At 54.1% G+C, this 22,411-nt stretch overlaps 1 protein-coding gene across 3 annotated transcripts in view; it reads left to right on the top strand.

The window, feature by feature from the left end:
• The window catches only part of Crybg2 (crystallin beta-gamma domain containing 2), a 31,533-nt gene extending 9,453 nt beyond the window's left edge, over nucleotides 1–22,080 (top strand). Inside the window, exons 1-20 of one of the 3 annotated variants that reach the window (XM_060379349.1) lie at nucleotides 1,809–1,900; nucleotides 1,986–4,309; nucleotides 4,692–4,742; nucleotides 4,839–4,951; nucleotides 5,067–5,196; nucleotides 8,087–8,226; nucleotides 9,038–9,164; nucleotides 9,454–9,489; nucleotides 9,792–9,928; nucleotides 10,064–10,190; nucleotides 10,459–10,598; nucleotides 10,689–10,815; nucleotides 11,173–11,205; nucleotides 11,308–11,420; nucleotides 17,151–17,280; nucleotides 18,573–18,712; nucleotides 18,988–19,111; nucleotides 20,788–20,946; nucleotides 21,600–21,759; nucleotides 21,861–22,080. In XM_060379349.1, the coding sequence (XP_060235332.1) occupies nucleotides 1,994–4,309; nucleotides 4,692–4,742; nucleotides 4,839–4,951; nucleotides 5,067–5,196; nucleotides 8,087–8,226; nucleotides 9,038–9,164; nucleotides 9,454–9,489; nucleotides 9,792–9,928; nucleotides 10,064–10,190; nucleotides 10,459–10,598; nucleotides 10,689–10,815; nucleotides 11,173–11,205; nucleotides 11,308–11,420; nucleotides 17,151–17,280; nucleotides 18,573–18,712; nucleotides 18,988–19,111; nucleotides 20,788–20,946; nucleotides 21,600–21,759; nucleotides 21,861–21,949 (4,392 nt within the window). In that variant the 5' untranslated portion in view covers nucleotides 1,809–1,900; nucleotides 1,986–1,993 and the 3' untranslated portion in view covers nucleotides 21,950–22,080. Of the gene's footprint in view, nucleotides 1–1,808; nucleotides 4,310–4,691; nucleotides 4,743–4,838; nucleotides 4,952–5,066; nucleotides 5,197–8,086; nucleotides 8,227–9,037; nucleotides 9,165–9,453; nucleotides 9,490–9,791; nucleotides 9,929–10,063; nucleotides 10,191–10,458; nucleotides 10,599–10,688; nucleotides 10,816–11,172; nucleotides 11,206–11,307; nucleotides 11,421–17,150; nucleotides 17,281–18,572; nucleotides 18,713–18,987; nucleotides 19,112–20,787; nucleotides 20,947–21,599; nucleotides 21,760–21,860 lie in introns of those variants that run through there. The other 2 variants (XM_060379347.1, XM_060379348.1) reach the window with 2 other exon arrangements.
• The last annotated feature ends 331 nt before the right edge of the window (nucleotides 22,081–22,411 follow it).

The following is a 22,411-nucleotide window of genomic DNA, read 5'->3' as shown; positions in this document are numbered from 1 at the left end:
AGCCCAGTGTGGGGGCTGGGAACACAGTACGCAAGAGCAGCCGTGTTCTTAACTGCTGCGCCATTTCTGTGGCCATGCTTTGCTCTTCATCAAGTCCACACTCCCCGGATTCAGGCTCCGTAGGACAACAAATGGAAAGCTTAACCAGGTGACCCAGAGGGTGCCGTCAACACTGGGCTGCTGCTGTAGCTACCAAAACAGAAATTCCCAAACCCAGAGGTCAGCTTCGTCAGGTGTTAGTCATTGTCCTCACTTGGTAAAAAAAGGTAATAGAGACTCAGACGAGGAAGGGACACAAACGAGAGGGCTGGGAATATGACTGTCACAGGCTGTTTGCCTAGCATGCATGAAGTCCTGGGTTCGATCCCCAGTACTACCAAGAAGGAAGATCCAGGGGTCTGGAGAGTTGGCTCAACAGTTAAGATACACCTGCTGCTCTTGAAGAAGACTGGGGTGCAGTTCCTAGCACCCTTGGGGTGTCTCAAAACCATCTGAAACTCCAATTCTAGGAGACCCGAAACCCTCTTCTGACTTCTGTGGGCTTCCGCATGCCTGTGATATACAGCAGGCGTACACCCCAGCGCACACACACACACAAATAAAAGAAATAGCAGGGTGCCGTGGCACATACCTCTAATCCTAGCCCCTCTCTGCTCCTCAGTGTCTCCGTCTACCCAGAGGGAAAGAACGGTTTCAGGGGAGAGAAATCTGAGGTAAAGTGCATTGTGAGGCTCAGGCTATAGGTAGGGTCTGCTGAGTCTCACCGTGGTGCCTCGTCCTCTGGCCGCTTCTCACGTGGCTCATGTGCATACCTGCCAGCAGACCTCCAAGGGGACACTGCGAAGCTCATGAGCCAGCGTCTTGGTCAGCAAAGCCAGTCTGTTCTCGGTCTTCTGCTGGGTCCTGACCAGCCCCGTGGAGTGTGAACTCAGTCCTCCACGTCTGCAGTGGACGGAGTGACCTGCCCAAGGTCACCCAGCCAGTGGTCGATAGCTGTAGGAGACCCCACACCGATCGAAGCCAAACATTTCCCCTCAGCTTCTCTTTTAAGAAACCTTGAGAGGCAGAGGCAGGTGGCTCTCTGAGAGTTCCAGGCCAATCTGGTCTACAGGGTGAGTTCCAGGACAGCCAGAGCTACACAGAGAAACCCTGTCTCGAAACAACAACAAAACAAAAACAAAAAAGACATTTTGAAGGAGATGGGAAGTGATGGCGCTCACCTTTAATCCCAGCACTAGGGAGGCAGATCTCTAAGTTCAAGGCCAGCCTGGTCTACAGAATGAGTTCCAGGACAGCCAGGACTATACAGAGAAACCCTGTCTCGAAAAGCAAAACAAAACAAACAAAGGGAAGAAAGAAAGGAAGGAAGGAAAAAAAAAAAAGACACCTTGAAGGAACAGAGACAGAACAAAGTTTGACAAGGGCCCTGTTTCCTGTTCCTTAGCCTGTGGCTCCCTGGGTGGAGACCCAGCCTTCCTCCATAAGCCAGTGGGCAAAGGTATCACCCTCTCCCCTCTCTCCTCCTGGGCTCAGGCCTCTGCTTCATCTTTTGGGGATCTGACATCACTTGGAAGGTGTGAGATGAGCAGGTAAGAGGCTCTGATGACTGCAGTTTTAGCACAGAGTCCCACACCCATTCACAGATGAGGAATTAAGGTCACAGGACTTGCCTGAGGCTACTCAGTCTGGTCCTAGTAGCCTGAGGCTACTTAGTCTGGTCCTAGTAGAGCCTGGTAGTCACTTTGTGCTTTTGAGACCCCCTCCTTCTACTCCCTGGTGTTCATCCTTCTCCCTTTTTTTTATCATCTGCAGGGAGCCAGTGACAAGGACACCTCAGGTCTTCCCGGGGCACAACATGGAAGAGACAGCTGGGACCTCCGCCCAAGCTGAGGCCCGAGTGGTAAGTGCCACGCTGACATGGCGCCAACGGCCTCCTGCCCAGGAAGAGACCAGACACCGTTTTCACAAAGTGTCCCTGGTGTCAGGTGCCCGGATGGAAGCCCCGCAGGAAGAAGTGTTTGAGCACAGCTTCCTGCGAGAAGTCAATGGCTTTGTTAAGAAGGAAGAAGAGACTGTCAACGGCCAGGGTCCTGGGGAGGAGCCTGGGTCCACGAACTTTCAGAGCCACGAGCCCATCTTTTCCAAGAAATATATCCCACCCCCCAAAGAGAAAAGGCCTATGGTGAGGCTTCAGGAGGCTGTGGACTGGGGTGACGGGGGCCCCCAGGCTCCTAGAATGGAACCACCGGCCATGGGACCCATGGCTAGGGCCGAGTTACTGGTGCCCTTGCCTGGGCCACGAGAGCCGAGTCCCCATCCCAGTGTGGGTGTCACCAGCGGGGGTTCCAGGAACCGTGATGAATGGCGAGTGACACGCACAGTGAGGACCACCACCACCACGACCGTGATGGGCGGGCACGTGGACCGCCGAGTGAGCAGCTCTGTGAGTGTGGGGTCATCGATGGCAGGCGACGCCCTGCCAAGGGGCCGCAATGTGACCCGGACTGTCCGGGCAGTGGTGGTGAGCCCCAGAGCTGAGGGCTCACCCAGCCGTAGCCAGGCCCTGGAACTCCTGAGCAACCTCGTGCCCGCTGAGCGCAGCAGCCCTCCAGCCAGCCGAATCCCAAGGCTCACAGTGCTGACGTCCAGGGGCTCAGCCCTGGGTGGCACAGGGGGATCAACCCTGGGACAGCAGCTTGAGTCCGGCACAGCCGAGCTCAAGGACAGCAGCCGGACCCTGGCCCCGGGAGGCATCTCTGTGGCTGAGCCCCCTACTCAAAGCCTGCATGTCCCTGTAGCCCACCCAGCCCGAGACCAAGGCGGAGTCTCGGGTGCCAGAACTGGGGAGTCAAGGCTGCAGGGGGCCTCTAGTCCTGTCCTGCCTCCCAACCAGACTTCTCAGAGCCAAGCGCCAGCACCCTCTCCTCCGAAGCCCCAGACCTGTGCCTCCTCCCTGGCCCATCCTCCAGAGCGGCCTGTGGCACCCGCACACCTCCAAGCCCAGTCCGTGCCTCATGTCCTGCCCCCTGTGAAAGAAAAGTTTGCAGGCCTCCCTATGGCCCCTGTCCTGCCCATGTCGAAGGGTGAGGTTATGATGCCGGAAACTCCTCCCAGCCCATCCTTTCTGAGGAAAGCTGTCCCTAGCCCACAAGACCTTTCTCGTCCTGCTCCACCACAGACTAAGTCTGTTCCGGAGTCTGAAAACGTACCCGTTTCTGCTCCTACTCAGAAAGAAGTATTTCCGGGCCCCAGGGTTGCTGCCCACTCTGGTACCCCAAAAGAGGCTGTGCAGGTCGTTGGTGCTTGCACTGCCCCATCCTCCGGGCCAACTAAGGTTGTCCAGGACACAGAAGGAGGTCCTTCCATCAAGGAGGCTGGCCCGGATCCCCAAAATAGCCCTTCCCATTCCCTTCCTTGCAAAGAGAATGCTGAAGGCCCCACTGCCCCTGCTCCCCTGGCCCCCAGACAGGATGCTGGTCTCCGGGATTCTCCAGGGAACCCTATCTCATCACCTCCAAAGGACAGTTTCCAGAGCCCTGCCGTGCCCCTTAACCCATCCTCCACAGAGGTCAAGGTGTCCCTCGGTCTAGAAGGCTCTCCTGCCCCAAAGCCAATGGGAGCAGGGGCCAGCATGGAGCCGCAGCCCAGCCCAGGCTCCACTGAGGGGAAGGCGTCCTCAGAGCCATCTAGGGAGGAGGACGAAGCGGCCTTGAGCGCTGACCTGGAGATCTTCCTGGATACTCTGCGGAGCATGGAGCCCCCCGAGATCCTCCGAACTCACCGACTGCCCCGAGCTCCCCGCTCGTCCTACCTGGCCATGTACGCCACCCTGCCCGCCATTGAGGAGGATCAGCTGGGGCCGTGCATGCCCGGACCCAGTCCCCGGGAGGAACCTGCACTGGAAGAGGAGGAGGAAGAGCCCGAGAACCCCTACCTGAGTGATGACGAGAAGCTGCAGCGCAGGCAAGAGAAAGCAGGGCCCGGCCCCTCCCCAGACTCCCAGCCACCCAAGCCCGCTAAGGTGTCCTGCTCGCCCATGGAGATGATGAAGAAGCACGTAGCAGGGCAAGGCCCCGAACCTCAGCTCAGCAGCCGGCCTACCTCCCGCCTGGAAGGCAGCCTTCTCTTTGGCAATATGGTACCAGCCAACAAGGACGCCCCTGCCCTGGAACCACTAGGCACAAAACTCTCTGCTCTGCCAGCTCATGGAGTACCAGGGGTCAGGAAGGTGCCGGGACAGTTGCCCCTGCTCTGCAGCGGAAGGCCACCACCAGAGAAGACAGCGCGAATCCAGCCCCCGGAAGGGTGGGTGAGTGTGGCCTTGTGGGGGGAGGGGAGATGCCCGGCACCCCCTTGAGTGGTTGAAGAGAGTCCTGTTGGGTGGCCGGGTCCCAGGAGGTGGGAGGCTGGGGCCTGAGCAAACCTGGCTGAACTCTACAGTGCCCATCATTTGGGGCCTCAGTGTCCGTGATAGCATAGTTGGGGGTGTCTGGATTCCAAGAGGCTTGCTGGTTCTCACAGCCTGGGAGATGGGGAAGAAAATCCTCCCAGCTCCCGGAACAAGGTGGAGAAGCCCTGGGCTCCAGAAGCAGTGGTGGTCATCTCTGCTGTATCCTCTGGGTGGAGGCCAGTAGAGGGGGTATGGGAAAAGGGGGGACTGCGTAAGGTTTCTAACGCCCTCTCTGTCCCAGAGCCCAGCACAAGGCAAGACCCAGGGCAAGCCGAATACCAGGCCTGGGAAGGTAGGAGCGTGGGCACAAATGGAGGCTGGCAGGGGGCCGGTGCGTGGGGACAGGGCTGGAGGACCGAGCCTGAGGACACCTGCTGTGCTTCCTCAGGTGATCCTCTTCTCGGAGCCTGGCTGCCAGGGCAGAGGCAGGGAGGTCTGGGGAGACACGGCAGATGCTTCAGGCTGGGCCCCTGTGGCCTCCATAAGGGTTGTGCGAGGCTGGTAAGTGGGGTGTGCCCAGGGAGGAGGACCCTGGCTACGAACCTGGGGCGAGGAAGGCGGTGAGACTGCAGGCGCAACCTCCTGCCCTGTGACCCCGGGGTCTCTGGGTCCACAGCTGGATACTGTATGAACAGCCAGAGTTCCGGGGCCAGAAGCTGTCGCTGCCTGAAGGGGATGTGGAACTCAGGGCCCTGGCATCCTCATGGAGTTCCCAAGGCATCGGCTCCCTGAGGAGGGCTGTGCGGGTGAGTGGTCAGGGCCTAGAGCGGCACCCTCTCTGGGGGTGATGGAGCAGAGGTCGGAAGGGGTCAGTATAGGGGACCTCTAAGTACCTGGCCTTGGAGGCGCCGAGAGAGAAAAGGACAGTTGGGGCGTGCAGGCTGATGGGTAAGCGGGAGCCCCCAGGTGAGCAGGCTGGGGAAGTGTATGCTAGATTAGAATTGGGTCAGAGCAGCGGCAATGGGCGAACCACTCTGGGCAAAGGTTCCATGGAGTGTATTCGTTGACTTGTTCACAGCCACTTCCCTCTCTCATGTTTTTAATTAAAAGTTTTATTACATTTATTTGTGTGTGTGTGTGTGAGTGTGCACGCGTGCACCCACACGCCTCAGCATCAGTGAATACAGAGATCAGAGGAAATCTTACGGAGGTCAGTTCCCTCCTTCCTCCATGTGGGTACCGGCCATTGAACTCAGATCGTCAGGCTTGGCATCTTCACATGCTGTGCTGTCACGCCAGCCCCACTATGTGCCAGGATCTGTGCCAGGCAACTGGGCAAGGGGCTTCCTTCCAAGAGGGAATCAGCTAGACTCTGAGGGCCCAGAGAGCAACAGAGCAGACTGGGAACTTACAGGTCTCTGCTGGCTTCCAGGAAGAAAAACAATGATGAGACTGAAAGGAGTGAGGTTTCCAGCCTAGAGACGGCTCAAGTGTGTTTGAGACCAGGTCTTAGGTAAAAAGTCACAACCCTAACCTGGGCGCGCATGTAATCCCAGCAGTTGGGAAGGCAGAGGCAGGTGGATCCCTGTGAGTCTGAGGCCAGCCTGGTCTACAATTCGAGTCCAGGACAGCCAGGGCTACACAGAGAAACTCTGCCTCCAAAAACAAAAATCACAGCAACAACAACAAAAAATTGTAAGCCTCTTGCCTCAACCGCCCTAGTGCTGGGAAGACAGATGTGTGCCACCACACTTGTGATTTTTGAGAGATGGGTCTATGATCTGAAAACCAACATTGTGTTTGTAAAGCGAAAAGAACAGCATTGCTTTCGTAGCACAGCTCCACAAACTGCTGATACTGAAATTGACAAAATGATATCGACCGCTAGAGAGACGCAGAACAATGCTAGAAACAAGTCCCATCAGACTCTTGGAGGGTTTTTTGTTTGTTTGTTTGTTTTTGGAAGGTTTTTGTTTTGTTCTGTTTGAGACAGAATCTCACCCTGAGCTCAGACTTAGCTAGAACTTACTATGCAGCCTAGGCTGGCCATGACCTTACATCAAACCTCCTGCCGCAGCCTCCCGCAAAAGCTCTGCTTACAGGCCTACAGGTGTGAGCCACCATGCCTGGGGACTTTTTGTTTATTTTATTTTTTTGAGATAAGGCCTGATGTCAGCCTAGGCTAGCCTCAGACTCACCATGTCACCAAGGCTGGTCTTGGCATCCGGTTCCTCCTACCTTCACCTCCCAAGTGCTGCGATTCCAGGCATGCGCCACGGCACCCAGCTAGCTGTGTCTCCAGTGAGGTGAGCATGTGGCCTCAGAGCCGTTGCTCTCTCTCTGGTAAGGATGATGGAGGAGTTAGGAGAAAGGGGTACACACACGTTTGGTGGACAATCCATGATGAGACGCTCCGTAGATTCATCCCTGTGTAGGAGGGCATGAGGCACAGGAGAAAAACAGGAGCTCTGGGGTTCCACAGGACTGAGATCACTTGATTTGTTCAGCACCGAGTTGGCACCTGCTGTGTGCCGGGCACGTGGGATGTGCTGCATTGCAACACTAAAGGAAAACTACCCTTCTCTGTTCTCGGCTGCCTTGTTTATAAGCTGTGCGAGCTTGGGCAGTTTGCTGAACTTGGCTGAGCTTGACCTTCCTGTCTGTTTATGGATGGAAACCATCCTCAGGGGGACCAAATGGGATGAGGTAGACTATGGCGTTAGCACAGTGCAGACGATTTACCGTCTGATGAATGAGTGAGTGGATGAAAATGGTCCTAGCGAGAGGTCCAGAATGTAAAGAAAACCGAGACACAGGCACCAGCCAAGGCAAGGCTGGTTTATGGGCCTGGGAATGTAGCTCAGTTGTTGTTCGAGGGCTTGCTAAGCATGGGTCCTGATTTGGATTCCCCAGAACCACATGAAAGCAGGCACAGAGCCACAAGCCTGTAACCCCAGCATTCAGGAGGTGGAGGCAGGGAAATAAGAAGTTGAAGGTCGGGGCTCAAGAGATGACTCAGTGTCTTGTCAGCAGGCCTGACAGCCTGAGTTTGATACCCGGTGAAAGGAGAGAACCTTGTTCCTGTAAGTTGTCCCCTGACCTCCACACACACGCTGTGGTAGGCTTGTGCTCTCTTCTCCCCCGAAACAAACAAGTTTAACTTAAAGATAAAGAAGTTTAAGGCCAGCTTTGGCTACACTGTGAGTTCAAGGCTAGCCCAGACTACAAGAAACCTTGCCTTAAAAAAAAAAAAAGAAAAAAAAAAAAGCTACCCTGAAGCATGGAGTGTGATAAAAGAGCCTGCCTAGCAGGTGCAAGGGTGTGGATTCTGAACAGGGCGCTCACACCAAACAGCAACAAAATGCCAGTCTGGACAGAGGTTGGAACTGTCCATCAAGACAGAATCAGGAAGTGGCTATCCATCTTGACCCCCACCCCAGCAGCTGGGAAGTCGGCCACGGGGGTACAGGGAAGGCCTGGACACTCTGCAGGCTGGGAACTTTGGTCTCAGAGTTCCAGAAGTCCAGCAGGCACCAGTGAGGACTTTGGCCTGGGGTCAGGCTGACTGGCCTTGTAGAGAACAGGCCTCTGGCTTCTGAGGAGACAAATAGTGGGGTTTTCCCAGCAGCCCTGCTGGGCTGGCCAGGCAGGGAAGTCTGCAGTTTTCACCTGAATGTTCCCCTTCTCCTTTTGCAGGACTACTGCACCCCTAAGATCAGCCTGTTCTCTGAGGAGGGCCTCCAGGGTAAGCCAGTGACGCTAACCGGAGACTTGAAAGACGCCCAAGGTCTGGAGAGACCCCTACAGGTGGCATCTGCCACTGTCACTGCAGGACTGTGAGTCTGGCTATCCTGGGATCCCTGACACTGTGCCACACGCTGGGGGCACAGAACAAACAGACAAGACACAGTTCCCTCACTCAAAACTAGTCTGAGGGCTGGGCTCGGCGGCACACACCTTTAATCCCAGCACTTGGGAGGAAGAGGCAGGCGGATCTCTGTGAGTTCGAGGCCAGCCTGGTCTACAGAGAGAGTTCCAGGACAGCCAGGGCTACACAGAGAAACCCTGTCTCACAGCAAAACAAAGAGCTACATTCTCCAAAAGTTTTGGTCCAGCCTGGTGACAGGTTGTAATCCCACTATTTGGGAGGTGGCTGTGGGAGGGCTGCCAGGATTTCACCAGGATTTGGACCGTGTCTCAAAAGAACAAAAGAACAAAAACAAAAACAAAGGCTGGGTCTGGGGACAGGGTTACTCACCAGTAGAGTGTACATAGTCAGCAGGCATGAGGTCCTGGGTCGAGTTGTTAGAATCAGAAGACAAATCCAGCCTGGCCAGTCCGGTGAGCGGGAAACAGGAGCGCGAGGAAGGGAGAGCATGGACCTGCCTGTAGCCTGGCTTCTCTGTGGGGCCAGTGAGCACAGGCATGTAAGAAAGAACTACCGCTGTGTGCGACTGGGGAGGTCCAGCCCCAGAGAGGGACACCAAGGACAGACAGACAGGCTGTTCGAGAATGGAAAGGGAGGACTGGGATGCCTTCTTGTGAAAGCCCCCCCAAGCCCTTCCTCACCCCTACACTGCCCTGCCATTCCAAGTCTAGGTCCCAAGCGGTTCAGTGGCTTCTCTGTTCCACCCCATCCCCCTCCAGGTGGCTGCTGTACCCCAAACCATTCTTTGAAGACACGCCCTACATCCTAGAGCCTGGAGACTACCCTACCTTGGAGGCCTGGGGTACCTCAGGCCCCAGTGTGGGTTCACTTAAGCCCATGAGATTGGTAAGGAGCAGGCGGCTGGGGGAGAGGGAGGACAGAGACAGGCCAGTCTGTCCCTAGTCACACGTTGGGTGGGCCGGCATCTGTGGGCAGGGGATAGGAGGCTCATTGCCCCAGAGCTCCTGTTGGGAACTGGACTAGAAGAGAAGGAAGCTCTGCCTGAGGTGTGGGATGGGGGTCTGGATAGGGCCATGGGCCTGCGACTTTTAGGGAGCATCCAGCAAATCTAGATGTCCAGCCTTGCTTGTTTAGCCACCCCTGGGTTAGCATCTAAGCCACGCCTCCTTTGCAGGGCTGCCCAAGCGTGGAGAAGCCAGGGGAGCCCAAGGTAAGGGGACAGGTTTGGGATCAGGGGTATTTGGGGTGTCTGAGGGGTAGGCACTGTAGCCGGGATAGAAGCTAAGGGCCCTGAGGGGCAGAGGCTGGGTTTAAGGAGGGCAGGCCTGATGGCTCCCTAGGCACTGGCTTTGGTGTGTGAATCGGGCCAGAGGTCAGAGCTGACAGGCAGCAGAGCTCAAAGGGCAGGGGTGGGGGGCATTCCGGGCTGGCATTGAGTGGAGCCATTTCTAGAAAGCCAGACTCGAGTCTGGGTCCGGATGACACTGTCGACCTGGCACCCCTTTCTTCCAGGCCGTGGTTTATGAGGCGCCGGGCTTTCAGGGGCAGAGCTGGGAAGTCAGTGAAGACATCTACAGCCTTCAGCAGCCAGAGGACAGCAGGAGTCCCCGGCTGACCTCCGTGGGGTCCCTGCGAATTCTTGGGGGCTGGTGAGGACTTAAGAGATTTCTTCTATCTGCCCGGTCCCTGAAGGCGGTTTCCCTTGGAAGGCGGAGAGTGGTTTAGGCTGTCCGGTATAGAGTGGAGCATCTCATTCATGATGTCTTGGCCTGTCTTTCCCCTAGCTGGGTAGGCTACGAGAAGGAGGGCTTCCGGGGCCACCAGTACCTGCTGGAAGAAGGCGAGTACGCCGACTGGACACACTGGGGAGGCTACGACGAGCTGCTGACCTCCCTGCGGGTCATCCGGACGGTGAGGAAGGGCAAGCAGGCCCCGCCTGGCCACACCCCAACCTCCCCAGCACAATCTGAGGGAAGAATTTGCACCCCTGTTCTCCCTGGCAGGGTGCCCCGAGAGCTGGTCTCTCTTCCTTCCGCGGCTCTTTCCCAGAATACTCCTCACACCTAATCCCCGGGGTGGGCGGCTTCCCCTCTGAGGCCTGGACCCTCCCGCGGGTTTGCCTCGGTTTGCCTCGGTGGACGGGAGAAACCTGACTGTCTCGGGCGGGGTGGGGGGGCAGGACTTCGGAGACCCGGCCGTGGTGCTGTTCGAGGACATGGACTTCCAGGGGCACAGCGTGGAGGTGAGCTCCGCGCTGCCCGACGTGGAGCTGGCGCAGCACGGACCCAGCACGCAAGCCATCCACGTGCTCAGCGGCGTGTAAGTAATCCCCGGCGCGGGCAGAGGGCGGGGGGCGGGCCCAGGGCACCCGGCCCCGCCCACGCCGACCGTGCCGCGCCCTCCCCGCAGGTGGGTGGCCTACGAACGGGTGGGCTTCTCCGGCGAACAGTACGTCCTGGAGAAGGGCGTGTACCGCAACTGCGACGACTGGGGCTCCGGCAGCTGCTCCCTCGGCTCGCTTCAGCCCGTCGTGCAGGTGCGTACCTGAGCCAGGGGCGGGGCCTCGGAGGCGGGGCCAGGCCGGTGGGCGAGGCCACATGGCAAGCCCGGGCTGCTCGGTAAGGCTGGCCGGGACGGGCGCGGAGGAGGGTGGGTGAATTGGGGAGGGGGGTGTCTCTTCGGCCGGTGTGATATAACCTGCTGGGCGAGGCCGAGGCGGCGGGAGGGAATGCCAAGCCACGCGGAGTGAGCGTGCCGAGCAGGGCCTGAGGTCTTTGGGGCGGGGCATCTAGAGGGGGCGGGGCTTGTGGCTGCTGGACCGCGGGATGGCCGCCGAGGTTGTGGAGCCCCGTGGCCTTCCTCCTTCAGTCACGGCGCTGATCTCTCCCTCCAGGTCGGGGAGAGCGACCTTCACTTTGTCTCGAAGGTAAGGAGGCGGCTGCACGGGGATCTGGTGGCCAAACGCTTTCCACGGCCCTCCCCCCTGCCCGGCTCCTCACTTTTCGCTCCCACCTCTTCACCTCTCCAGATTCAGCTTTTCTCAGGCCCCAACTTCCTGGGCGACCACATTTCCTTTGAGGATGACCAGGCCTCTCTGCCAGCTTCCTTCCATCCCCAGTCGTGCCGGGTCTACGGTGGCAGGTGAGCAAGCGGAGGCGGTGGAGCACAGAGCGCTGGGAGAGGCGCGGGGTGGAGGCGAGGGGACACACCTCTCGGACGACTTCCTTCCTTAAGATTAACTGTTCATCCTGAGTCATAGAATAACATTTCAACGGGAAATATAAATTAGATAAGACAGTGTAAAGAACACCAAGAGAAAGGCACAAGCCCACAATCTCAGCATTTGGGAGGGAGGCAGAAAATCTATTTAAAGCCAACCTTAGCTCAGTTACACAGGGGGTTTAAGGCCAGTCTGGGCTGCATGAGACCCTGTCTTCAACAACAAAAAAAATCTTGTTCCAGCTGTAACTGTACTTTAAGGAAATCTGAGGCTGGTGAGATAGCTCAGTGGGGAAAAGCGATCTCACAATGGAAGGAATCAGATTCTGACAATTCTGACAGCCCTCCCACCTTCACCTGAGCACGGTGGCATACGCATGCACACACGCACACACACACACACACACACACACACACACATACACTAGCACAGAGACACATACACACACTGACACACTTGCATGCACGCTCACACACACATACATACACACACAGATACACACACTCACATACACACACGCCCAGAGAGAGAGTCTTTTAAAAAATCTGACCTCCTTCCAAAACTTCAAACCTTCAGGGCTGCAGAGATGGCTCAGTGGTTAAGAGCACTGGCTGCTCTTCCAGAGGTCCCTACTTTGACCCCCAGTACTCTTGTCAGGCAGCTCACAACCATGTGTGACTGGAGTTCCAGCTTCTCCCTCAGAGTCTGTGGGGCCCATTTTCACGCAGACCACCACAGTGGCTCTACATACATGCAGGCTAGACACTCAAGCACATAAAATGAGTTGTTTTGTTTGTTTTAAATCTAAAAGCAGCCAGGCTATGGTGGCACACACCTTTAATCCCAGCGCCTGGGAGGCAGAGGCCGGCCGATCTCTGTGAGTTTGAAGCCAGCCTGGTCTATCTATAGAATGATTCTGTCCTACACAGCCACGGCTACACAGAAAGAAATCCCGTTTTGAAAAAAAAAACAAACCAAAATAATAAAAATTAATATTAAATATTCATAAAATAATAAAAATAATAAATGCATAAATAATTCAAGGAAACTTTAGAAAGAAAGAGCTTTCCTTAGCACATGTGGCTGTGTTGCAAGGAGCCTTGCTTTCCACCCCCAGCATAGGGTGGGGGAAGCCATAGAAAGGACCCTCCCCCTCCCACACACACACATAGGCACAGGTCTCATAGCTCCATACACACACCCTGTCCATGTCCTGTGAACTCAGTTGCTGCTCCCAGGACCCAGTTGTGGTCACGAACTGTATCTGTTTGACTCGATCTCCGTTCTGTCCCACAGTCCTCTTCACTTTCTTGTTTTCAACCGAATATTCCCTTGGAGGATCCTGATGCTTTCACCTGTATGTCCCCATATTCTGTCTTTCCATGCTTACCCGATTGCTTTCTGGTGCCTTTTTCCTCTCTCTCTCTTGTCTGCCATAACTGGTAGCTGAATTGAGGGACCTGACGAGGCTGTCTGGTTTGTCCATATGTCTGTATAATGGCGACGTAAACTAACTAGCGCATAGCTGTGAGGCCCATGACTCTTGTCATTCTTTATACCAAAGGGTATTACCAAGTTTATTCCCTTCTTTGTTTGTTTTGAGACAGGGTTTCTCTGTGTAGCCCTGACTGTCCTCAAACTCACTCTGTGGACCAGGCTGGCCTCAAACTCAGAGATCCACCTGCCTCTGCCTCTCAAGTGCTGGGATTAAAGGTGTGCACCACCATGCCCAGCCTTATTTCTTCTTTTTTAATTAAAAAAATTATTTATTTATATGAGTCTCCATGCACTGTGTGTTTGCCTGTGGAGATGAGAGGGCATCAGAGGCCCTGGAATGGGAATTACAGGTGAGCTGCCTGAACCTGGGCCCTCTGTAAGGGCAGTAAGCACTTTTAACTGCTGAGCCGGCACCTGTAAAGCAAAGATATTGAGATAGCATCTCCCTGTGTAGACCAGGCTGACCTCAAACTCAGAGATCTACCAGTCTTTGCCTCCTGGGTGTGTTACCATGCCCGGCAAGGTTATTTAATTAAGTGTCTCTGAGACAGGGCCTCACTGTGGAGACCAGGATGACAACCGAGACTTCTGTGTGTCTGAGATGCCTCAATATATGTGGTCAGTGCTCCCGGGCATGCTCAGATTGTTCCCCTCCACACAGGGGAGCACCTTCACACAGCCTCTCCGTCCTTTTGACGTGGCCCCAATAGACTGGGGAGCATTCTTTTTTTCATGGGCACAGCATGATGCCCCCACCCTGAAAAGACTGTGTACATTTCTTGCCCAAATCTAGAATCAGCAATTTCCTAAGGAACCTCAGTTCCCTTTATGGCATATGGTAATTATCCCATAATCTGCATGGGAAGTGTTTCGAAATTATGATGCTCATGTCGCTCCCTAGAGTGGGGGGCCCTGAGAGCTGTGGGAGTTCCTTCTGGTCCTTTTTGTTCACAGGACATTCTCTTAAATCTACATAGTTCATAATAGAAAAAAAAAAACACCTTTTAAATAAATATGAAGCCGATATGGTGGGGCATCCTTCTGAGAGGCCGAGGCAGCAGGGTCATGCATGATGTGAAGCCAGCCTGAGCTCTGAGACCTCATCACAAAAAAAGCAAAACTGAGCAGACAAAACCCAGCATGGCAACTCTTCTAATCCCAGCACTTGGGGAGTGGAAACAAGAGATCAGGATCATCCTTGCCTGTGTGCTGAGGTTGGAGCCAGCCTGGAATGCATGGGACAAAGAAAAACTGAAAGAAATCTAAAATTATCTCTTTCAAAAAGATGTATTCGCTTTTATCTTATGTGTTTGAATGTTTTGCCTGCCTGCGTGAAAATGTATGTGTACCACGTGCATGCAGTGTCTGAGGAGACCAGAAGAGGGCGTCAGATGCCTCGGCGCTGGAGTTACAGGCAGTTGTGAGCCCCGTGTGGGTGCTGGCTACCAAACCTAGGTCCTCTGCAAGAGCCAGGAGTGCTTTAAACCTCTGAGCCATCTCTCTGGCCCCTGAAATAATCACTTTTGTCTGTGATTATGTCACAAACCTGGTTATAGTTAAATTAATGTATTTTGATTTTTAGGAACACCTTATGTTATTTTGTTTTGTTTTGTTTTTAAAGATAAGGATTGATCCTAGGGCCTCACACATATTAGGAAAGTGTCCCACCAGTGATCTACACACCCAAGTTTTAATTCTCTGTTTGTTTGTTTGTTTTTTTTCCTACAGTATTTTAAAGAAATAAACAGGCATGAAAGCGCACACCTTGAGTTCCATTTCTCAGGGTGGAGGTGGTTAGGGATAGGCATAGTCACTGTGAATTTGAGGCCAGCCTCATCTACAAAGTGAGTTCCAGGACAGCCAGAACTATACAGTGAGTGCCTAAAACAAAATACAAAAATAAGTAAACAAATACAAAAATAAAGCAAGTAACAGAAATACAAATACAAAAATAAATTAAAAAACAAATACAAAAATAAATAAACAAATAAATAACTTTATGCAGGTAGCCTGAACAGTTTTACAGATACAATTCAGTGTGCACAGAAATGTGGGAGGAAGAAGGGCTGGGAGAGGGGGGTTGCCAGCTGGTTTGAGGCTGATGGCCAAGGTCCAGAGGATCAGAAGATGAACCCACTCTTCACAGTGAAAGGCTTTTTTTTTCCAAAATTTTAAATTTTTACTTATTTTTCTTTTTCAAAGATTTATTTATTTATTTTATGTATGAGTTCTCTATCTGAATGCCAGTAGAGGGCATCAGATCCCAGTATAGATGGTTGTGAGCTACTGTGTGGTTGCTAGGACTTGAACTCAGGACCCCTGGAAGAGTAGACAGTGCTCTAAACCACCGAGCCATTTCTCCAGCCCATGAAAGCTTTTAAATGAAATGGATAAAGCTGAAGACATGGACAGTGCCTCACAGTCTGGTGTCATTTGGAGAATACACAAAAACCAAAGCTGGCCAGACACTTGATTGTTTGTTTATTTGTTTTATTTTTTTGGATTTGGCTTTTCTGAGACAGGGTTTCTCTGTGTAGCCTCAGCTAGCCTGGAACTGGCTTGGACTCAGGGCTCTAGCCTGCCTCTGGCTCACCACTGTCAAGTCCTCTTCCTATTTTTTTTTTTTTTAAAGCATGCCAGAAGAAGGCACCAGATTTCATTTTAGATGGTTATGAGCCACCATATGGTTGCTGGGAATTGAACTCATAACCTCTGGAAGAGCAGACAGTGTGCTTAACCTCTGAGCCATCTCTCCAATCCCCCTCTTCCTGTTCTTAAAAGGACACTCATCCTATGCTGAGGTCCCAACCTCCCCACCTCTGCTAAACCTCCTGAAGACCACATGTGGAGGACATAGGTTGTGCCTTTCCCTCCATGTTGTAGTAAATTAAAAAAATAAGGATTTTGTATGAATGTTTATTATTAGCCCTAAGATTATCACAGCCGTATTATCTCACCCGATATCACCAATAATAAGACACAGACACCTGTTAGATTTTATAATTGCCTTATTTACCTTGGGCTGGACAGACATTCCTACCTACGCTGTCTGAATTACTTCTCCATCCAGCCCCCAGCCCCCATCTAATGCCATCCCCTCCCCCTCTTTTTTTGGCTTTTCGAGACAGGGTTTCTCTGTGTAGCCTTGCCATCCTCTTTAACCTTCCTGTCTCCCATCTATAATCTTATAAATACTTGCCTTTATTCTTCATCTGGGCCTTTTCACACCATTATTGGAGTCCTTCCTCCTGGCCCCACGTGGCTCCTTCTCCAGGCTAACCCATTGTGGCTTCCCCCTTCCTCCTCTCTTCCCATCTGTCTGTCTCCCACGATTCTCTCTGTCCTCTCCAAGCCCCGGAACCTTAGCCATGCCTACCCCATTCCACCCTGCCCAGGTATAGACTGTTTAGTCAACCAATCAGATACATCTCAGGCAAGTTTACAAAACAAAGATAGGTGTGACCAGATCTTTTACCAGATCTTAAGGCCTAGAAAGACCCATCAGACCAACATCCACATTCCAGAGATTGAGTTCAGGTGTCCTATGTGGCAGTGAGTGCCTTTACCCACTGGGCCATCTCACTGCCCCTTGCTTGTTCCTTTTGGAGGCAGGGTCTCACTAAGTAGCCTAGGCTGTCCTTGAACTCATATGATCCTCCTGCCTCAGCCTTCTGAGTAGCCAGCAGGCCCACTGTTAGCCAGTGCCCTGCTGGTGGATGCTTTGCTAGAGCTGTGCCGAATGGGTAGGCTTCTGCATGCGTGAGTTAGTTCATGTGTCTGAACAGCGACCTGGGATGGAGCCCTGGAGTCTGCCTGCCTGCAGAGCATCCTGCGGGGCTGCCAGACTCCCCTTCAGGGCTTCAAACTCACAGAGATCTGCTTGCCTCTGTCTCCCTGAGTGCTGGGATCAAAGAAGTGCGCCACTGTGCTGGGCTCCCTATTCTTTCTTCCTTCTCCCCCCCCCCCGAACCCTTTAAGTCCTTTCTTTAGTCTGACCTCTGACCCTGCTGCTGCAGAGCTGTCCATCCTGGACCCCTCCTGGATTAGAGGAACACCCACCGTCCGGTCTGCACGCACTGTGGACGCTCAGGGTACCTGGCAGGTGCAGGAAAGGCTAGCTCTGGTCTCAGCCTTCCCTGTTTGTTCCTTTCCAGCTGGGTCCTGTTTGAGGGGAAGAACTTTGAGGCCGACCAGCACATTGTGTCGGAGGGCGAGTTCCCCACTCTCACAGCCATGGGCTGCCTGGCCTCCACCATCCTGGGCTCTCTCCGGAAGGTTCCCCTGGTGAGTTCCCCATTCAGTCCCTGAGCAAGAGCAGCCGTAGAGGTAGAGGGAGGGTCCCGTCTCATCTCCCACCTGGTGGGCCAGAGAAGCCACAGCTTGCTGCTCTCAGCATGCGCCTGCTCCGAGGCTGCTAAGGCAGCCCAACTGACCAGGTGTTCTTTGAACATTCACCGAAATGGCTCCTGGAGGCACCAGGAAATATCAGTTAGATATAAGACCTAAAGGTGACAGTGGGGAGTGGTGTACCCAGACCAGAGGTAGCGCCGGGACTGGACAGACAGAGTAGCTGAGAGGCAGGGCCAGCCTCCGCCCAGGTGATGGCCCCTTCAGACAGGGCTGTCTGTCCGGACCAACAGGCAAGCTGGCTGTGCAGAAGGAGAGAGGAGAGGGGTGGGGCAGGGAGAGGCTGCCTCGGTGACCCAGAATAGAGGTAACGGGCTGTCCCCCAGGAAGAGCCACGTGTGTACTGCGAGGCTGGTAGTGTCTGTGGAGACCGGAAGCGTGACCGGGTGGTCACCAGAACAGCTGAGTCACAGACTGGGCGAATCAGAACAGCTGATACTTGCTGGGTGACCCTTGTCAAAGCTCTATGGGTCCCAGAGCCACTCTTGGCTTGTTCCGGGTCACACAGCTGGGAACAGACAGAGCAGTTGCCCCCCACCCCCCAGGCAGCCTGGATGTATAGCTTGTGGCCTGTATCACCACATACAGGCTCTGGGCACAGGTAGACCTGGGTCTGGCACCCAGATCTTGGGACCATCTTCAGCCTCAGTGTCCTTTCTGCTGAACAAAGACCATGGTAGCATCCACCTCTTAGGGCTGTTGCCAAGGATCTGGCCTGCATTGAGCCTCGGATAAAGGAGGGCGGTTATTAATCTATATGCTTCTTAGTTACCATCTCCGAGAGATGATGTGGAGGGACCCAGGTTTCCAGCCTGGCCATTAGTGCTCAGGAGTGCCAACTATCTGACAGCCCGGCCTAGTGGCACACACCTTCCAGGACTCTGAAAGCTGCATAGCAAGTTCCAGACCGGTCTGGACAATTTACTGAGATCCCAGTTCAAAAAAAATACGGTAAAATAATATGTGTAGAAAGTGTGTCAAAGAGGGAGTGTTTGAGTTCGAGGTGCTGCCAGTCTGTCAGATGCCGGTACTGAAAATATGGGGACATGGCTGATAGTAAATACCCCCGGAAGCCAGGAGGCCTGCAGGGCGGGTATGGGTGTTGGGACTGTGGGGCAGAGTCTGGGCTTGGGGGTTTCATGGCCTCATCCCTCGGTCTCCGGCCCCAGCACTTTTCAGAGCCTTCCCTGTCCCTCTTCGGCCTGGAGTGCTTCGAGGGGAAGGAGATCGAGCTGACGGGGGAGGTGCGAAGCCTGCAGGCTGAGGGCTTCAACAACCACGTGTTATCCATGCGCGTCAAGGGCGGCGTGTGAGTATGGTTGGGTGGTCGGTGGGATGGGGACCCCACCCCAGGCTGGAAAGGAAGGAGGAATGGGGGCTGAGGGCCTCGGGCTCCCAGGGTTGGGTTGGATGCCGAGTCCTGAAAACCCCAAACCCATCCACTAGCCTCCCCCTCCTGCTCTGGGCACTCCCCCTGGTGTGACGGAAGAGGAGGCGGAGGTTGTTCTGACACCTGTGCCTTGTCCGTCCGTCTGTCTGTCTGTCTGTCTGTGTCTCTCTGTGTCTCTGGCACCCGCCGGGCAGCTGGGTGGTGTATGAACACAGTGACTTCCGGGGCCGACAGTGGCTGGTGGGTAGCTGCGAGATCACCAACTGGCTGACCTACAGCGGTACCCAGAGGGTGGGCTCCCTCTATCCCATCAAGCAGGTAGGCAGCAGTCAGCACGAGCGCCTCTGGGTGTGCCTGTCCGAGTGTGACCTCGCCCTCCTCATGCATTGGCATCTCAGTAGTGTTCTCCAAATCACCTCGAAGGCAAAACAGCTTTGCCCTTGTCCTAAGGGATAATAAGCTTATTCACCCCAAAAGGAAAATCATCTCATGGGCCACTCACCATTAGTGAGCACACCTGGCCCCGGGAAGCATGGATCGTGCATGTGAGGGTCCGTGTCTGCCTCTGTTGTCTAGAAGTTGGCCTCATTTCTGCACACAGACATTTCTAGGAGATTGGTTGTGGCGTGTGCGCGTGTGTGCGTGTGCCTGCGTGTGCATGTGCCTGCTCACACCTGTGCCTGAGAGCCTTCTGAGCACGTACATCTCTGCATGAGGGCATCTGTGCAGTCTCTTTCTTCACAGACTCCCATGGTAGCACTGCTGGAAGACGTCCTGGCAAAGACCTCTAACCCTCACGTAGGGAAATAAAGGCCCAGGGAAGTGGACAGGAGTTTGTCTGCAACTTTGGGCAAGCACTGTCCCTCTAGGGATCCTGGTTTCCCTGCGTGTGTGTGTGCATACACCTATATATTAAGGCAAGGACTCACTATGTCTAAATAGTCTTAGCTGGCCTGGAAAACTCTATGTAGATCAGGCTGGCCTCAAACTCACAGAGGTCTACCCGCCTCTGCGTCTGCCTCCTAAGCGCCGGGATTGAAGGTGTGAGCCATCTCACCCATCATTCCCTCACCTGTGAAATGGGGATAGCATTTGTGTCCTGAGTTTGTTGAGAATTGATAATGTCTGCAGAACTCTTCATCACTAATGACTGTAGGGCTGGAGAGATGGCCCAGCGGTTAAGGGCACTGGCTGCTCTGTCAGAGGTCCCGAGTTCAAGTCCCAGCACCCACATGGTGGCTCCCAACCATCTATAACTATAGTCCGATGTGATCTAATGCCTCTTCTGGTATGCAAAACACCCATGAACATCAACAACAACAACAACAGAATAAGTAATTAAAAAGATAATGGCTGCAGAACCCTTGGGCAGCACTCCAGCGGGAAGCCCTTCTCAGACAACCCCTAGGGCTTCTGTTGTTATTCCTACTCCTGTCACCTCTAACAAAGACCCTGCTGATGCTGGCAAGGCCAGTTCTGATCTCTGGCTGGCTGGTGTCACTGTGCTTCTCTTTAGCGTTAGCATGTATGTTATGTGTACGTGCATTTTTCTCTGTGTGCGCGCCTGCACACGTGTACATCTGTGGTCCTGTAATCGGCTGTACCGGCAGCAAGCAGAGGTAGCTGGCACAGCACAGGTTGGGAGGGTCTGGGTGTCCATTGTGACGTGTGACTGTGACGGCTGCGGGGACCTGTGGAATTGTTTGTGCCTTCTGTAAACTGTGCCCCCTTGTGGACTGCTGGTAGATCTGCCAGGGTCCCTAGATGCATGTGTAGGTGTCTGTGGTCACAGAACTGTGCACGTGTTATGCGTGTGCCCTTAGTAAGTATGGGTGTGTGTAAAAAAAAAAAAAAAAAGCGTGACCTTGAAGCTGGCTTGGGGAAAGTTTGGAGCCAAGGAGGGTTTGGGAATGTGGGTCCCCTAGAGGGCCCAGAGTTGAGGGTGGTGGGGCATCCGTGACTGAACACTCTCAGCCTCTTCTTGCCCTCGTCAGCGCCGAGCCTATTTCCGCCTCTGGAATGCGGCACTCGGGGGATTCTTGGCAGTGCCTGACCACGTGGAGGACATGAAGGCAGGCCGAGTGGTGGTCGCCGAGCCCCACGCTGGGGGTGGCTGCATCTGGTACTATGAAGATGGACTGCTGAAGAACCAGGTATGAGTCTGGAGCGGGTCCTGCTGAGCCTCGGATTTCCCAGCCTACCTTGGGAAGTCCCAGCCCAATTAGATGCAAGATGCAAGGAGCCCAGGAGTAGAGAATGCAAGCTCCTTTATTTTTCTCATGTTAAACTTTCAAAAAAAAAAAAAACAAACCTAGTGTTTGGGGCTGGAGAAATGACACAGCAGTTAAGAGCCCTCGTTGCTCACAATGTCTCACAGCCCTCCCTAACTCAGCTCCAGGGGGTTTGATGCCCTCCTTTGATCTCTGTGGGCACCCAGTATATACATAGTTCACAGACATACATGCAGACAAAACACTCATAAAATAAATAAAATCTAAAAAGGGATTAAGAGGCTTACCTAGGGCCACAGTTGTAAGGACCCCATTCAAAACCAGTGTATGAGCTGGGCATGGTGGCACATGCCCTTAAAACCAGCCCTCGGGAGGCAGAAGCAGTCAGATATCTGTGAGTACAAGGCCAGCCTTGTCTATATAGCAAGCTCTGGGCCAGCCAAGGCTACCTACTGAGACGCTACCTCAAAGACAAAACAAACAGCAACAGCCAAAATCCAGTGTACGGAGGCTAGCTTGTGCACAGGAAAATGCCTGTGAGGAATGCAGAGTCTCATGATCTCCTGGGGCCTCAGGTGGCCCCCACCATGAGCCTACAGGTGATTGGACCGCCTAGCCCAGGCTCCAAAGTAGTGCTGTGGGCTGAGAGCCGCCTACCACGCCAAACTTGGAGCATCAGTGAATTGGGTCACATCTGCAGCCAGATGTTTGAAGGCCAGATCCTGGACGTAAAGGGTAATGTAGGCTTTGTGTGTGGCAGGGGGGCACCCAAGGAGGGCAGAGGACAGTGCTGCCTCCAGCGCTCTCTGACCATCTCTGAATCTCAACCCCCTCAGGTGGCCGAGGTTATGACCGGGACCATGTGGTGCTATGGGAACCAACCAAGGAAAGACCCTCCCAGATCTGGACTGTCCACGTACTATGAACCCACTTCACCCCCAGTCTCCTGCTGGAGGCTTTTGCTGGGATCAAATGGTTTTGTTTTTGTTTGGGGATTTGTTTGTTTATTTGTTTGTTTTTACAGATTTTGCTGAGTACATAAGCTATTTTCTACTATGCCTCTGTTGGAATCACATCTCTTATCCCTTGATGTTGGGGTGGAGAGGGTCCCCTCGCTGGCTCCTCTTCCTGTTGGTTTCTCTTCCTGCCTGGCTTTCCCCTTGCCACCAGAGGGAGCTTCAGAACCAGCCTATCTGGTGTTTAAACACCCCTGCCCCCCCACCGCCACAGTCTCCCGCTGTGGGGACTCCCACAGCCATTAGCCACGCCTCTGTGGGTCCTCCCCACTGCATGTCAAAGGTGTTCAGGGAACAGAAGTGGAGGGCTGCTTCACTTGGGAGGGACATGCCTAGCCGACACCGGATGGGAAGGACTGGGCCAGGCCACA

The sequence above is a fragment of the Meriones unguiculatus genome, chromosome 3, assembly GCF_030254825.1.
Source record: "Meriones unguiculatus strain TT.TT164.6M chromosome 3, Bangor_MerUng_6.1, whole genome shotgun sequence".
Lineage (NCBI taxonomy): Eukaryota > Metazoa > Chordata > Mammalia > Rodentia > Muridae > Meriones > Meriones unguiculatus.
Note: the sequence above shows the minus strand (reverse complement) of the source record. Positions and strands in the feature narration are given on the sequence as shown.